General features: G+C 43.0%; 1 protein-coding gene across 1 annotated transcript in view; it reads left to right on the forward strand.

Moving 5' to 3' along the window:
- The first annotated feature begins 682 nt into the window (after positions 1-682).
- Positions 683-16,368, forward strand: part of LOC126249801 (uncharacterized) — a 224,965-nt gene continuing 209,279 nt past the window's right edge. Inside the window, exon 1 of the mRNA XM_049951494.1 lies at positions 683-886. Coding sequence (XP_049807451.1) covers positions 730-886 — 157 coding nt within the window. The 5' untranslated portion in view covers positions 683-729. The remainder of the gene's footprint in view (positions 887-16,368) is intronic.

A 16,368-nucleotide genomic window follows, 5' to 3' on the forward strand; every position in this document is an offset into this window, starting at 1 on the left:
TATAAAATTCGAGTTTTCTCTAAACACGAAGTTTAAAACGTAACAGCCCATTCATTTTTCCATAGATTAAATAAATTCTAGAGTTTCATACACCTGTAAGTATGGTTTGTGAGCTGTGCAAAATTCATCGAAGAATCTCTCTTACTGATGAAGAAAAGTGTACCTATAGCAACAAATGCAGCCAACAGTAAGTGAAAAAAAATCATGAAATTTCACATTTAAAAAATATTATTTTTTCGTGTTTTTGAACTTCCACTGCTATGAGTGTGAATCCTGAATCCTTCTTGGTCATGCTGACAAAGTTTTATGAATTTATTTGTAAAAGTATAGACAGTGCAAATTAAAATGCCCTGTGGTGCCTCTCCTTCTCAAAGTCGGCCCGTTTGACGTCCTACCCCCCTTAAAGATCCGATGATGGCACCTTTAGAGTGCTGAAACCGGTCATCTAGTAAACGATATTGAAGTGACCGTGGCTTTTCAATTATTTTAACTCCCGAATGGGCTCATTCGCATAAAAAAATATTCTTTTAGATGACGAGTGCCACCGTACATACAGATCGACGTGTCGGTAGGAGCTGGCGACTCGATTTGCGCGCTGAGAGAGGCGCTCGACGTGTTTGGTGACGGTGGCCATTATCTCGTCTGGCGCGTAATGCAAGACTTCCTCGTAAGTGGCGCGGGCGTTGTTGCATCAGGCGGCAGAGCGCGGCCGACCCCCATGCAGGCAACATGAGGCGCGCCTGGCTCGTCGTGTCGGCTGCTCTCTGGCTGTGCCTCTGGGCGCCCGCGCCTGCCCTCTCGCAGGAAGCCGAAGCCGAAGCCGCAACCGAAGCTGAAACCGAAGCCGAAGCGGAAGCCGAAGCCGACGCCGAAGTCGACACCACAGGTGAGCTGGCGAAAGCGGCGCACCTCCGCTCTACCCCGTGTTATGTTGCTCCATTACCTTGCCGTCAATCTTGTTAACTCTCCATCTGGATCTTTTACCAGCTAACTTCTTCATTTCGGCACAGTTACTTATATCAATTTATCAATAATAGTAGTGGTTGAACTCCGTGACTGTATTAAATTACGTGAAGAAGTTATATGACCTCATACACGTGAAGAGGCGTTTTGTTTTCACTTAACTTCAGTTGGTGTAAAACACTTATATCTTCATCATTAGTAAGTTCGTGCCAACAGCGTTTTGGACACTGCACTTCTTCTGTAAAAAATTTCTTTAGTTGCTACCTTTGCCAAGTAGTATATTTACATATAATTTACAGCTGGGTGCGCTTACTTTTATTCTTCACCTTACAACTGCCTTAAATTGACTAGTATATTACAGCAGCGCCGCATTCGCTTTTGTTTACGTTAGAAAGTACATCCAAACCAGTGATCCCTAATCTTCCTGGGAACATTATCCCTGAGTGCAATCAGATATTAGCTCGTAGCCCCCTCTCCCCACCATTAACAATATTAGTACCTAACCAAACTTTACAACGATAAAGAATTTTCTTTGAACACTTCCATTTTTAAAGTGACGAATGATAAATGATAATTTTTGCAAGCGTTTTATTGAACTACGAACTAATCAGTCAATGCGACAATTGATACTGTTTCTTTCTAACAACCTTCTGTAAAGGATGATGAAGCAGTCCTCAGGGAATCACGAGTGCTATCTACAACTCCCTCTCAGAAGCTAAGTATTCATACTGAGGGTAGACACTTGTAACAAAACGTGCTTTCTCTCTACCACACCTACCCCTAGCGATACTTGCTTGTTCCAATCCCTGCAACCCCATTTAAAATAAACCAACTTCAAATGGGTGCACTGTAGTTATTGTCTGTAGATCGTTTGATTGCTGGACTACTTATCTGTGAAATGGCTGAAATTGGAAGACTTCAGGCTGACAATGCTTTGCGTCTATAATTACAATAATTACAATAATAATAATGTGTAGGCCATATAGCATTGTAGTACTCATTACTTAGTTACTGTTCTGTAGCGCTGTCAATTTCTTTATTATTGCGAAATGAATAATGAAGCAATTTCTAGTCTATTGCGGGAACTACCTCCAACTCTGAGAACGCATCTTCATGAGATTTTAATGTCTCCATTTTGCTGTCATGGATGTATAGTACAAAGTATGTATGTCGTCGGTGGACTGTGTGAGAAATATGTTCACAAGTTCGTTTCACAAGCTATTGCTATTGTTATTGCTATTAGTTGAAGCCGCATCTAATGACCTCGATGTCAACGGGACGTTAAACACTAATCTTCCTTCCTTACTTTTTATTATTTGGAAAACTTAATCAGGTTTAATAGTAGTAATGATCTTCCAAAAATAATTTAGTTTCGTGACTGAAACACAGTTGAATCCTTTTGGTTTTACCCCTCAGAAAATTTCATTTTATCCCTCAGCTGGTAATTACCCTCAGGTTGGGAATCACTGATCTAAAGTAAAGATATAATTTTGTTAAAAGAAATCGTACTGCGCACCATGAGCTGCATGTAAAAATGTTTAACTGCCACACCGATTACGGGCATATATCCCATCACCAATGGCCTCTGATACAAGTGACAAACAAATAAATGTATACACATCGATGTCTACAACACAAGAACATTTTGTATACGTCACAGTAGAAATATAAAGCTACTTACATTTTGCGACGTCTGTATCAGACGACGTGTGTGTCAAGTATGAAACAGTTGTGATGTTAAAACTGATGTGGATTTACAGCGCATAGAACCCAGTTGATATTTAAAATCTAATTATAACCATTTCTTTGTTATTACGATAGGGTTCCTTATCTGTCTTATCTCTGTGGTACATAGGCTGTTGTGTATACATGTTTTAGCTATCAAACGCTAAACGACCACACTTCTTTGTCGTTCTGGACACTGTAATCACGAGATGAAAACATGGAAATGCTGGTCAGGCCAAAGGGTCTTATACTACAGGTCTCTTGCTATCTCTGAAATATTATATAGATACATGTTTTCATCTCGTGACACTAGTGTACAATACGAATAAGAAGTGTCGCCATTTAGCGTCTGACAGCAGTAATATGTACTCATGACAAACTGTGTACCACAGAGGTAAGGGACATAACGGACTCTGTCATGATATCAAATACACGGTTATAATTAGAGTTTAAATATCGACTGTGTTCTGTACTTCCTGGAGCCACATCAACTTTAACACCATAATGATTCCATACCTGACACGCACGTTATTTGATACAGACGTACACAATATGTAAGGAACTTTATATTGCTAGTGTAATGTATGAAAAATGTTCTTGTCTTACAGACATCGATTCGATAAATTTATTTGTTTGTCATCCGTATCACATGCCACTGACGATGGGATATGTGCCTGAATACCGGTGTAACAGTTAAATATTTTTACATGCAGCTCATGGTGTGCAGGAAGACGTCTTTTAATAATATTTACAAGATGTGGACCAATAAGAATACAAGATTTTCTAGTTACAATTTTCGTGTCTATTCGGAAATTACTTTTGAAGTCAGTTATGTCTGTAGATTTAATACTGCCGACTGTCGAATCTGATACAAATTTTATAAAAAATGGCTGGTTATTCAATGTTTTCAAGTGATACTTACTGACTCAGCATTATTTGTGGTTTGTTCACAACATACCACTTGGAGTCTTTCTTGTCGTTTCTCTCATTGAGCTATAAATTTTAGAATGTTTACGAGGGATGGACTGTGGTGTTTTATTTGACCTATAAAGTCATGTCTTCGCTCGATTGTTTTGCTTAATGTTCTTTCCTCACCAACGTACTAGCGCAATAAGCTAAATCGTTTTAACGCTTAAAACGGTTGAGTTTGTTCACGGCAAGTATAGGTGTAAACAGAAAAAAGGCACTGTCATTCAGTGTAGCGAGCCAACATGATGCACAGAAGGATTTCTATACTCAGGTTTGATGTCAGGAAGAGAAAGCTTTATCCGCACCAACAGTATCTTATACGCATAAGAAGTGTGTTTGCAGAGTTTGCAGAAAAGCTTGTGCCTTAACTTAGCTGCAGAAAAATAAATCGTTCACTCCACAAAATGGTACTTCCAGCTTGATACCTTGTCTGTTTACATGTTACAACCAACGACAGAAACTAGAGTGTACATAAAGAACATTCTCAACGCGAAAATAAGAACAGCAGAAAATCGAAGGGATGTTGGCAGTTGGGGTTGACACGTGAAGTTTAGGCTAAGTAGGAAAGAAAAAACTAACAAGCCGTGGAAAAATTGGCAATGCAATTTTTGATCCATCATTCATGTCAGTGATTAGGAAATCCTAAGTCTGGATGCACAGGCGGGGATTTGAATCACACCAAATACGACTCATTGTCTAAACTACCACACCAACGCGCTGGGCACGAGAGAAGGAAAGAAATAAATAGGATTCAGAGATTTTTCACTGTTTTATTCATCCAGGTACCATTTATACTCGGCTATAGCGTAGGAACGTTTATTGATGGAAAGATGAACAGAATTCTGGATCGGTGAAACTAGCCAGGCAAATTGGTTATAAAAAACACCCATAGCTACACAAGTGTAAAATTTTTCACATGTATCTTGTAGCTCTAATTAAAAAATTATTCACGGCATGTAAATACAAAAAACAGCTACGTTTAGTAGGGGAGAAAGTTGTAATGTAGACTTGTGTAGTCTGTTTCACAAAGGAAAAGAATTCAGTAACATTTTTTCTTATGTTATTTTTCTGTTTGCTGTTTTACTTTAATAAATAATAAAATACTATTAATCATTTTCTAATGTTGGTAATTGAAATTTTCAATTTTACCTCGAAATAGCAGTATAAACGCAACTATGTAAGTCGTGCAGAATATCAACAACAAAAATCCTGCCTCCAGTCACACGATTGTCAGTTTATTTAGACTTGAAGGGATTATCTTAAGATATTTTACGTTAATTTTACATAAAATGCTTGCATATACCTTTCGAGTGTTCAGTCTCATATAAGCAGGATATAGGACGATGGAGTTAGCACCATAATAATTATTTTTGTTTAAAGCAGGAACTTGGCAGTCGAGTTGCTGCTTAAGTAAGATGTAACGGAAAAATGACTAGGCAATGAATTTGATACTTTTGAAAATACACTGTATAAGATGAAAAGAGCTGTGGCCTACTGGCCATAGCGAACTGCCCGGGCGGATTTCTTGTATGGCGCACATTTCTTTTTATTTTATCATATTTATCAGAAACCAATAACAAACATGTCCCTCCCCCCATGAAACATGGACTTTGCCGTTGGTGGGGAGGTTTGCGTTCCTCAGCGATAGCCGGCCGCGGTGGTCTAGCGGTTCTAAGCGCTCAGTCCGGAACCGCGCGACTGATACGGTCGCAGGTTCGAATCCTGCCTCGGGCATGGATGTGTGTGATGTCCTTAGGTTAGTTAGGTTTAAGTAGTTCTAAGTTCTAGGGTACTGATGACCACAGATGTTAAGTCCCATAGTGCTCAGAGCCATTTTCCTCAGCGATACAGATATACAGATAGCCGTACCGTAGGTGCAACCACAACGGAGGGGTATCTGTTGAGAGGCCAGACAAACGTGTGGTTCCTGAAGAGGGGCAGCAGCCTTCTCAGTAGTTGCAGGGGCAACAGTCTCGATAATTGACTGATCTGGCCTTGTAACACTAACCAAAACGGCCTTGCATGCCCCGGCCGTTGTGGCCGAGCGGTTCTAGGCGCTACAGTCTGGAACCGCGCGACCGCTACGGTTGCAGGTTCGAATCCTGCCTCGGGCATGGACGTGTGTGATGTCCTTAGGTTAGTTAGGTTTACGTAGTTCTAAGTTCTAGGGGACTGATGACCTCAGATGTTAAGTCCATAGTGCTCAGAGCCATTTGAACCTTGCTGTGCTGGTACTGCGAACGGCTGAAAGCAAGGGGAAACTACGGCCGTAATTTTTTCCCGAGGGCATGCAGTTTTACTGTATGGATAAATGATGATGGCGTCCTCTTGGGTAAAATATTCCGGAGGTAAAATAGTCCCCCCATTCGGATCTCCGGGCGGGGACTACTCAGGAGGACGTTGTTATCAGGAGTAAAAGGTTCGCCGATGACATTGTAATTCTGTCAGCGACAGCAAAGGACCTGGACGAGCAGTTGAACGGAATGGACAATGTCTTGAAAGGAGGATATAAGATGAACATCAACAAAAGAAAAACGAGGATAATGGAATGTAGTCGAATTAAGTCGGGTGATACTGCCGGAAATAGATTAGGAAATGAGACACTTAAAGTAGTATAGGAGTTTTGCTATTTGGGGAGCAAAATAACTGACGATGTTCGAAGTAGAGAGAATATAAAATGTAGACTGGCAATGGCAAGGAAAGCGTTTCTGAAGAAGAGAAATTTGTTAACATCGAATTTAGATTTAAATGTCAGGAAGTCGTTTCTGAAGGTATTTGTATGGAGTGTAGCCATGTATGGAAGTGAAACGTGGACGATAAATAGCTTAGACAAGAAGAGAATAGAAGCTTTCGAAATGTGGTGCTACAGAAGAATGCTGAAGATTGGATGGGTAGATCACATAACTAATGAGGAGGTATTGAATAGGGTTGGAGAGAAGAGAAATTTGTGGCACAACTTGACTAGAAGAAGGGAACGGTTGGTAGGGCATATTCTGAGGCATCAAAGGATCACCAATTTAGTATTGGAGGGTAGCGTGGAGAGTAAAAGTCGTAGAGGGAGACCAAGGGATGAGTACAATAAACAGATTCAAAAGGATGTAGGTTGCAGTAGGTACTGGGAGATGAAGAAGCTTGCACAAGATAGAGTAGCATGGAGAGCTGCATCAAACCAGTCTCAGGACTGAAGACCACAACAACAACAACAACAAAGATGTCACGGACTTGATAGCGTGTAATAATAAATAGTTCTGCATTCAAATCAGACAGTCACTTTAAGATAGTTCCGGGAATATAGCTTATTCTTATGTGCAAAAATATCTCAGATAATTTAAAAACCAAGATAAACTTTACTTTCCAGTGTGTTACTCAAGGTTAAACTTAATAATCTATGTCAATACTCTTTTCAGCATGATAGACACATCTTAACATGAACATGTTGTTCATTCAACCGTAACTGAATTTGAGATAGCTACTGTACCATACGTGTGTGTGTGTGTGTGTGTGTGTGTGTGTGTGTGTGTGTGTGTGTGTATGAGATAGATAGAGAGAGAGGGACTGTCACTACAGCCGAAAGGAATAGTTAAGCGTGTAATGTGACTGGGACGTTCTCAGACCTTGTACTAGCATGGGCAAGACGCACAATACCAGCAAACATGATCGTAACAAGAGCGGGCATGCCCGTACCGTGGGGCATTCCCCGTCATAGGTAGGGAGACGCTGGCCATTTCATCTGTCAACGTGTTAAGGATGTACCGTGAGCGCCTTTATTCAGGGGTAACAGCCACTGTCGGGGCCAGCTGACGTGAGAAACAACGTCGACTTCAGCAGATTGTGACAGCGGATTGCTCGTGGTCAGATAGTTGGAACATTCAGCGTTACCAGGGGAAGACCGTGCATGTTGGGTATGCATTCTATAACTGTAACTGATGACACAATACAGATTCGTGATGGGTGGTTTGAGATAAAACCTAGCTTAATGAATCTTACTTTCCTAAGACCTAACAAAAAGCCTATAAATTATTCAGTTAATGGTAGAGGAACGTACCGTGAAATACTGCACATGACTGATGTAAACAAGATCGCGAAAAGCCTGAGCAACATATACTTGATGGCGAAAACACCACCAAAAACAACACCAGCAGCAGCAGCGGTGATGGTATTGACATTGAGCATAAAGCAGTGAACAATCGAATCCGGCAGTATATATATAATGTCGACCCCAACGAGCTAATACATCGACTACGACTGCTCACGGCATCAGCTGCCGCAGGTAATACAACTCATTCGAATGAGGCTGTTTCAGTAATCTCTGAGCTTAGAGAGAGAGGTATCATCGAATAAGTATGGAGACAGTAGTTCGAGAACTGCACATACCAGCACACAGAACATACCCTCGTAGGCATGTTATGATTAATGGTTGGTTGGTTGGTTGTTTTTGGGGAAGGAGACCAGACAGCGTGGTCATTGGTCTCATCGGATTAGGGAAGGATGGGGAAGGAAGTCGGCCGTGCCCTTTCAGAGGAACCATCCCGGCATTTGCCTGAAGTGATTTAGGGAAATCACGGAAAACCTAAATCAGGATGGCCGGACGCGGGATTGAACCGTCGTCCTCCCGAATGCGAGTCCAGTGTCTAACCACTGCGCCACCTCGCTCGGTATGATTAATGGCTTGGATGACTTATGGAGAGTTGATCTTGTGGATATAAGGGAATATTCACATGAGAATAATGGATTCAAATATATTTTAATGGTTATTGATACATACTCCAAATTTGCCTGGGCATTACCTGTCAAAACAAAAACGGGTAGAAATGTCGCGGATGTTTCTGAGCGTTTGCTACAGGCAGGGACGAATCGATACCCAGACAACCTCGAAACTGATCACGGCGGGGAGTTACAATAGGTATTTCAAGACCGTGATGCGGCGGTACGGAATACACCACTACTCAAGATTCACTCACCTGAAGGCAAGTAACGTGGAGCGTCTGAACAGAACAATAAAAGGTCGAATGTGGATGCGTTTTAACCGTCGCGGCTCATACAAATGGACAGATATCCTCTCAGAAATAATTGCTCAGTATAATCGAACCAAACATACCACAATAAAAATGAGACCAATCGACATTCGTGATAATGGAGTCATGGATACGCTGTACTATCACATTAAAGTGCTGGATCCACGCAGACAGAAATTTAATCTATGTGATTTGGTATGTATCTCGAAACACAAGATAGCATTTGAGAAATCATACCTACCGAACTGGTCAACAGAGATATTTACAATTTCAAAGGTGCAAAGAACGAATCCTAGAACTTATATATATTGAAGGACAGTAAAGGTGAAGAAATTGCAGGCTGCTTCTACACCAAGGAGTTGCAGAAAAGCTCAGAACCGGATGTGTTTTTCGGTGAGAGAGTCACAAGACGTCGTGGAAATAAAGCACTGGTAAAATGGCTTGTTTTCCTGCTACACAAAACAGTTTGATTGATGCCGACGATTTGCTATATAATGGGGGCGTACAGGCCACAACCACCGCAGTAGCATAACATGCGTGCTAGGAGACGCATTAGAGGAGGTGGTGGTATTATAGACAAACTGCCAGTGGAATTACACATCCCTGGGTATAACTACTGTGGACCAGGGACAAAGCTGCAGAAACGCTTGGCAACAGGTGATAAGGGGGTTAATTTGCTCGACAAAGCGTGTATGGAACATGACATTGCATACGCTGCAAATAAAGATCTAACAAGTCGCCACATTGCAGATAGGATTTTAGCTGATAAGGCTAAGGCGATACGGAGAAGAAAGGATATTGGTATAGGTCGACGCATCGCAGCATTTGCAGTTGATAAAACCATACGAGGAAAAATTAAGTTAGGTTTAGGAGTGATGAATTTCAAGCGAGTTATGAATGCTGCACATTGTGCACTAAACAAGAAGAAGGACAAAGGTGGGAAGCAGCGCTGTTTGAAGAACTGTATCCTGACAGCGATGTACGAGGTGCATTCAACTTCTAAGGCCTCCGATTTTTTTTTTCTAATTAACTACTCACCCGAAATCGATGAAACTGGCGTTACTTCTCGACGTAATCGCCCTGCAGACGTACACATTTTTCACAACGCTGACGCCATGATTCCATGGCAGCGGCGAAGGCTTCTTTAGGAGTCTGTTTTGACCACTGGAAAATCGCTGAGGCAATAGCAGCACGGCTGGTGAATGTGCGGCCACGGAGTGTGTCTTTCATTGTTGGAAAAAGCCAAAAGTCACTAGGAGCCAGCTCAGGTGAGTAGGGAGCATGAGGAATCACTTCAAAGTTGTTATCACGAAGAAACTGTTGCGTAACGTTAGCTCCATGTGCGGGTGCGTTGTCTTGGTGAAACAGCACACGCACAGCCTTTCCTGGACGTTTTTGTTGCAGTGCTGGAAGGAATTTGTTCTTCAAAACATTTTCGTAGGATGCACCTGTTACCGTAGTGCCCTTTGGAACGCAATGGGTAAGGATTACGCCCTCGCTGTCCCAGAACATGGACACCATCATTTTTTCAGCACTGGCGGATACCCGAAATTTTTTTGGTGGCGGTGAATCTGTGTGCTTCCATTGAGCTGACTGGCGCTTTGTTTCTGGATTGAAAAATGGCATCCACGTCACATCCATTGCCACAACTGACGAAAAGAAAGTCCCATTCATGCTGTCGTTGCGCGTCAACATTGCTTGGCAACATGCCACACGGGCAGCCATGTGGTCGTCCGTCAGCATTCGTGGCACCCACCTGGATGACACTTTTCGCATTTTCAGGTCGTCATGCAGGATTGTGTGCACAGAACCCACAGAAATGCCAACTCTGGAGGCGATCTGTTCAACAGTCATTCGGCGATCCCCCAAAACAATTGTCTCCACTTTCTCGATCATGTCGTCAGACCGGCTTGTGCGAGCCCGAGGTTGTTTCGGTTTGTTGTCACACGATGTTCTGCCTTCATTAAACTGTCGCACCCACGAACGCACTTTCGACACATTCATAACTCCATCACCACATGTCTCCTTCAACTGTCGATGAATTTCAATTGGTTTCACACCACGCAAATTCAGAAAATGAATGATTGCACGCTGTTCAAGTAAGGAAAACGTCGCCATTTTAAGTATTTAAAACAGTTCTCTTTCTCGCCGCTGGCGGTAAAATTCCATCTGCCGTATGGTGCTGCCATCTCTGGGACGTATTGACAATGAATGCGGCCTCATTTTAAAACAATGCGCATGTTTCTATCTCTTTCCAGTCCAGAGAAAAAAAATCGGAGGCCTTAGAACTTGAATACACCTCGTATGCAGTTAAAAACGCACTGAAGCAGAAAGGTGCGGGAAGAAGGGGAAGAGGATCGGTTAAAGCACCTCGAGTTCTACCAATACCCAAGACATCTGGCGGTTTTATTCCATTTCTCATCCCGGCCCTCTCCGCGCTCTCGGCGGTAGGGTCCCTCGCTGATGGTGCTGCAGATCTCTCGAACGGTCAAGAACGCGCAAAACTCCCAAGCGCAGTTAGAAGAAGCAAGAAGGCATAACCGCATGATGGAAGCCGCAGCAATCGGAAAAGGACTATACTTGAAACCGTACAGGAAAGGGCTTCATCTATTCATGAATAAAAAAGAAAGTCCATTAGCGGCCCTACCAGACCGACCACTCACAAATACTGATCTTCTTAAGTTTGTTAGAAATAAATTCGACATTCCGAGCTTCCGTGGTGTTTTTATGATGGATACATTACCGAAGACTACGTGGAAAACTGGTGAATATGGCATTGTGAATTCAGATGTTGCTGGAGGCCCCGGCACCCACTGGGTATCATATGTTATGAAAATTGCGAATACAGTCTACTGTTTCGACACAGTTGGTGACCTGCAACCGACAGAAGAATTACAACAGTACTTCACTCACAGAAGACGTGTGTTCTACAATTATCGGCGTTATCACGACTTTAATACATACCTCTGTGGACCTATGCACCATGTTTCTCTTGACGTTTACAAAGAAGAAGAAGAATGCTATATAAGGAGGAGCCTTAAACATACCTTCATCAGTTAAGGTTCAGATGCAATGTCGTACATTTTGACGTTAAAAGAACGATCATCTGTATTGCGTGCAAATTACTTCCCGCCAATTGATTTGAGCGTTGGTGAAAGAAGTATCGCATTCACTGGACTGGAGACGTACAACAGCATCTCAAATATCACTGAGACTATCCAAAAACTGCATCTGGATATTAATGGTGAAAAAAGATATTGTGGAAATAGAACCGGGTGCATACAATATCGGTGATTTAAACGAAGTCTTAAAATAGTCTGGAAAAGGTATTGAGCTACGTGCTAACATCAATACACTTTGAAATAAGGATTGTAAACGCAACGATTGAATTTAACCAGAGAGGTTCAATAGGGCGCCTACTGGGTTTCACAAAACGACAGGTTTTGAAGAAGGCTCCAAGTAAATTTTACAGGTCAGATGAGACTGTGGACATACTTCCCGTCAGTACAATACGAGTCGAGTGTAACATTTCAACGAACTCCTATCCCAACGACAGTCTGATTCATACTATTTACGGATTCTTCCCCTCAGCTGCGACGGGGTAGAAGATTGATGAGACCCCTGCCAATGCAATATACCTTCCAGTGACAGCTCGGACATTGGACTATTTGGAGCTGCGTATTGTGGATCAGAATAATCAGCTTGACTTTCGTGGTGAGGAACTCATTGTACGATTACATCTAAGGCAGGGTGGGCGTACGGTATAAAACAAGCGCACGTAATCCACAGCATGCCACTTCGCCACGAACAGCAAAGTAATAACACATTCGAGCTACGAGTTTCTTAAATCAGTTGGCCTGAAGCCGCGCAGTGACGTCCTCACTCAATATAACCAGACCAGTAGAGTATGATGAGAGAATTATACGTCAGGAATACTTCTCTCATAAACTTTACGCTTCAGCCACATTTAACAAGAACGATGAAATTAGGATTGTCATCCAGCACCAAGACGCACTGACGCTTCCATGCAAGAGTTTCATATGTCTAGAGGGGTCATTCAAGAAAACCGATGGCAGCGATACGGTAGGATCCAAGCTTACACTTAACGCTTTAGCATTCCTGTTCCAAGAGATACGCTATGAACTCAATGGGTCTGAGAACGACTGTACACGCAATGTCGGCATAACATCAACCCTTAAAACATACGTCTCTGCATCACCCGCGGATATGCATAGTTTAGAAAATGCGGGGTGGTTCATAGACGATCCGGAGGGTACAGCAGTTGCAGAGTACAAGCGATTTACTGCATGCATACCTCTAAAAATGCTTATGGGCTACTTTGAGAACATGAGATAGATTGTTATGAACGCTAAACAAGAACTCGTTTTGGCAGAGAGTGCGGCGGACAATAACTCATACATTCAGGAGGAGGGTGTCTACTCAGTCCACGGAAGTTCAAGTAGCTTTCACCAATCCTCGTAGTAGACTGCTTGAAACAGAACGAGATAATTAAGTCTGGACCTATAGATGTGACAACTGAATTTGAATCTTCGACAAATTTCCCACAACACACTGCCGCATATGCTCTAGTTCTACATGCCCGTGTGCTCAACTACTGCCCGCTCACCGGTGTTGTACAACAAGCTGTATAAATGAACGGGTGCTGCACCATACCTAGAGCATTTCACAATGGAATCTCAAGGCTTGAACATCATTACAGATGCTCAGGGTGTCTATGATGGTTAGCGTAGACAGTTCATATTTAAAGATGTTGCATTCGTAGCGTACAAACAAGATGTGGGAATAATAGAAACATTCTCAGCAAACATTGCTACACCGAGATCTTTCAAGTATGTGAAGTGTACTAAGACATGGAATAGTGCAAAGTGGTTAACACATTTCTGCCATGCAATTCCCTGGGAAGATCCTGGCATACCCTATAAAGATATGGTGACTGCGCCGAAATTATTCGACCACACATACCATCATCTACGTGAAAGGGAAGGAGAAGATCTCATGGATACGTCTAATCTTTAAGTTTGCTGCTACTGAAGGCCTGGAATTCTACAGATGTCCTTCTCTCCATCGACTCAAGAAGAAGATGTGTGAAAATAGTGTTGCTGTGTTCGCTTATGAAAATGTAAAATTACCTTTAAGTTGGATGAGAAATAAATTAATTTTTACCTCGCAACCTCTGTGTTCTTGTTTTCCACCCTGTTCCCGCTTTGACAGTGCACAGTTTTAACCACAGGCTATGTCTGTGTTTTTCTTCGAGCACAGGGGATATAATTTTAGACAAGTGTATTTCTGCGGCACTTTACTGTTTCCGAGAGGTAGACTTGGCTCCTCTTTGCATAGGCATGTTACGGCAGTATAACATTGAGTAGCTGTACCTGCAAGACATCTTGCTGGATGCGCATATATGAAAGCTATGCGTCATCGGGCCAGCAATGGTGCCCAGGTGAACATGTATTTCGAATGGTATTTCTCAGGTGTCAAATAAGAAAGGGATGTCGTCCCTCATGCTTGCGGGACCCGAACTGACACATGCGCGTGCTTCGGCAGCTGATGGCCGCGTCGTCACATCGCGGGGGCCGCCGGTGCATCCTGACCTGATTAACGGTGATTTCGTGAGCGTGCGCAGACACGATGAAGGCTTTTAGCGGTGAGAAAGTTTTACATTTCTGAGACATATGTTGACAGCAGGACGAACACTTTGCGATGATGCACAGCCACACTGCGCAGGTAAGCACGTGTGCACGGCTACACGCAGTTCGCGTGTCCCGCTAGGATCACAAGGGAGAAAGAAGTCGATGTTATTCTAGAATAGATTTCCATAGCGCGTCCAGAGGGGGGACTTGGCTGTTATTTACACAGATATGTGACGCCAGTATAACACTGAGAATATTTTAGCTGCTATGCAAACATCTCTCGGCGCTGGACCTGCACTGCAGCTGTCATCGCGCCAGCAACGGCGCCTAGGTGAACACGCATTTCGACAGGTATTTCTCAGGTGTCATTCATCAAAGGGATACCGCCGCCTCATCCTTGCGGGACCCTAACTGACACCTGCATGTGGTTCGGCAGCTGACTGTCTCGTCTTCACTTCGCGGGGGCCGCCGGTGCATCCCGACTCCTGGGAGCGTGAGCGGCAGAGTCCTGTGCGGTCCAGTGGATCGCCATCGAAAGATTTTTAACTGTGAGTAATTACGTGTGATGTGTGTTTCGTGACGGTATTCCTTGCGCAGTCGGAATAAAAAAGAAATTCGATAGATGTAATTACTTCTCACTGGACCTGCATCTTTCCGAACAGCATAGACTGATGAGCAAGAGAAATCCAATCCCTGCACTACTGAATATTTTTTATAAATAAACAATATACCCTTGAATTTTCCCTTCACGAGATCCTTCCTCTCCACCAAAGAGCCACCAATTTCCAGGTAGGGGAGGGGGCGAGGGGGGCGGGGGTGAGGTGGGTGTTGGTGATCGATTTCCTGAAAAATTCTTTAAATAAATAAATAAACTATATTCAACACACTGCCGTGAATCCCCTAAATTGTTTAAATAAACAATATTCCACACATTGTCTAAATTGTTTAAACAATATTCCATACACTACAATCGAATTCCCTTCAAATGACCGATCGACTGAGTCTTTTTCCCGCCAATTTCCGGGAGGGAGGGTGCGAGGGGAGGGGGTTTACCATAGGGGGATAGGTTAATTAATTGATTAATTTAATTACATAGTCAATCTAATTGATAAGAGTTAGAGGGGCTATTCTAATAACTCAGACCTGAAAGTGTACCTGTAGCAGCGAGAGGAGAGGTTTCCTGAGAGGTGTGCATGGGGGGGGGGGGAGTGTAGGAGGGGGCGGGGGAAAAGGAAGGATCCTTTTAGCAGAACAATAGATTAAGGACCTATCAATCAAGGGAGACCAATAGGTTAATGACCTGTCAATCAAAGGAGAACAATAGGTCTACCCCTGAGTGCATACTTGCTCCTGATGTAAGCAACCCACAGGGGAGGGGGCGAGGGGGGCGGGGGTGAGGTGGGTGTTGGTGATCGATTTCCTGAAAAATTCTTTAAATAAATAAATAAACTATATTCCACACACTGCTGTGAATCCCCTAAATTGTTTAAATAAACAATATTCCACACATTGTCTAAATTGTTTAAACAATATTCCATACACTACAATCGAATTCCCTTCAAATGACCGATCGACTGAGTCTTTTTCCCGCCAATTTCCGGGAGGGAGGGTGAGAGGGGAGGGGGTTTACCATAGGGGGATAGGTTAATTAATTGATTAATTTAATTACATAGTCAATCTAATTGATAAGAGTTGGAGGGGCTATTCTAATAACTCAGACCTGAATGTGTACCTGTAGCAGCGAGAGGAGAGGTTTCCTGAGAGGTGTGGGGGGGGGGGGGGAGTGTAGGAGGGGTCGGGGGAAAAGGAAGGATCCTTTTAGCAGAACAATAGATTAAGGACCTATAAATCAAGGGAGACCAATAGGTTAATGACCTGTCAATCAAAGGAGGACAATAGGTTTACCCCTGAGTGCATACTTGCTCCTGATGTAAGCAACCCACAGGGGAGGGGGCGAGGGGGGTGGGGGTGAGGTGGGTGTTGGTGATGGACTTCCTGAAAAATTCTTTAAATAAATAAATAAACTATATTCCACACACTGCCAT

Source organism: Schistocerca nitens, chromosome 3, assembly GCF_023898315.1.
Source record: "Schistocerca nitens isolate TAMUIC-IGC-003100 chromosome 3, iqSchNite1.1, whole genome shotgun sequence".
NCBI lineage: Eukaryota > Metazoa > Arthropoda > Insecta > Orthoptera > Acrididae > Schistocerca > Schistocerca nitens.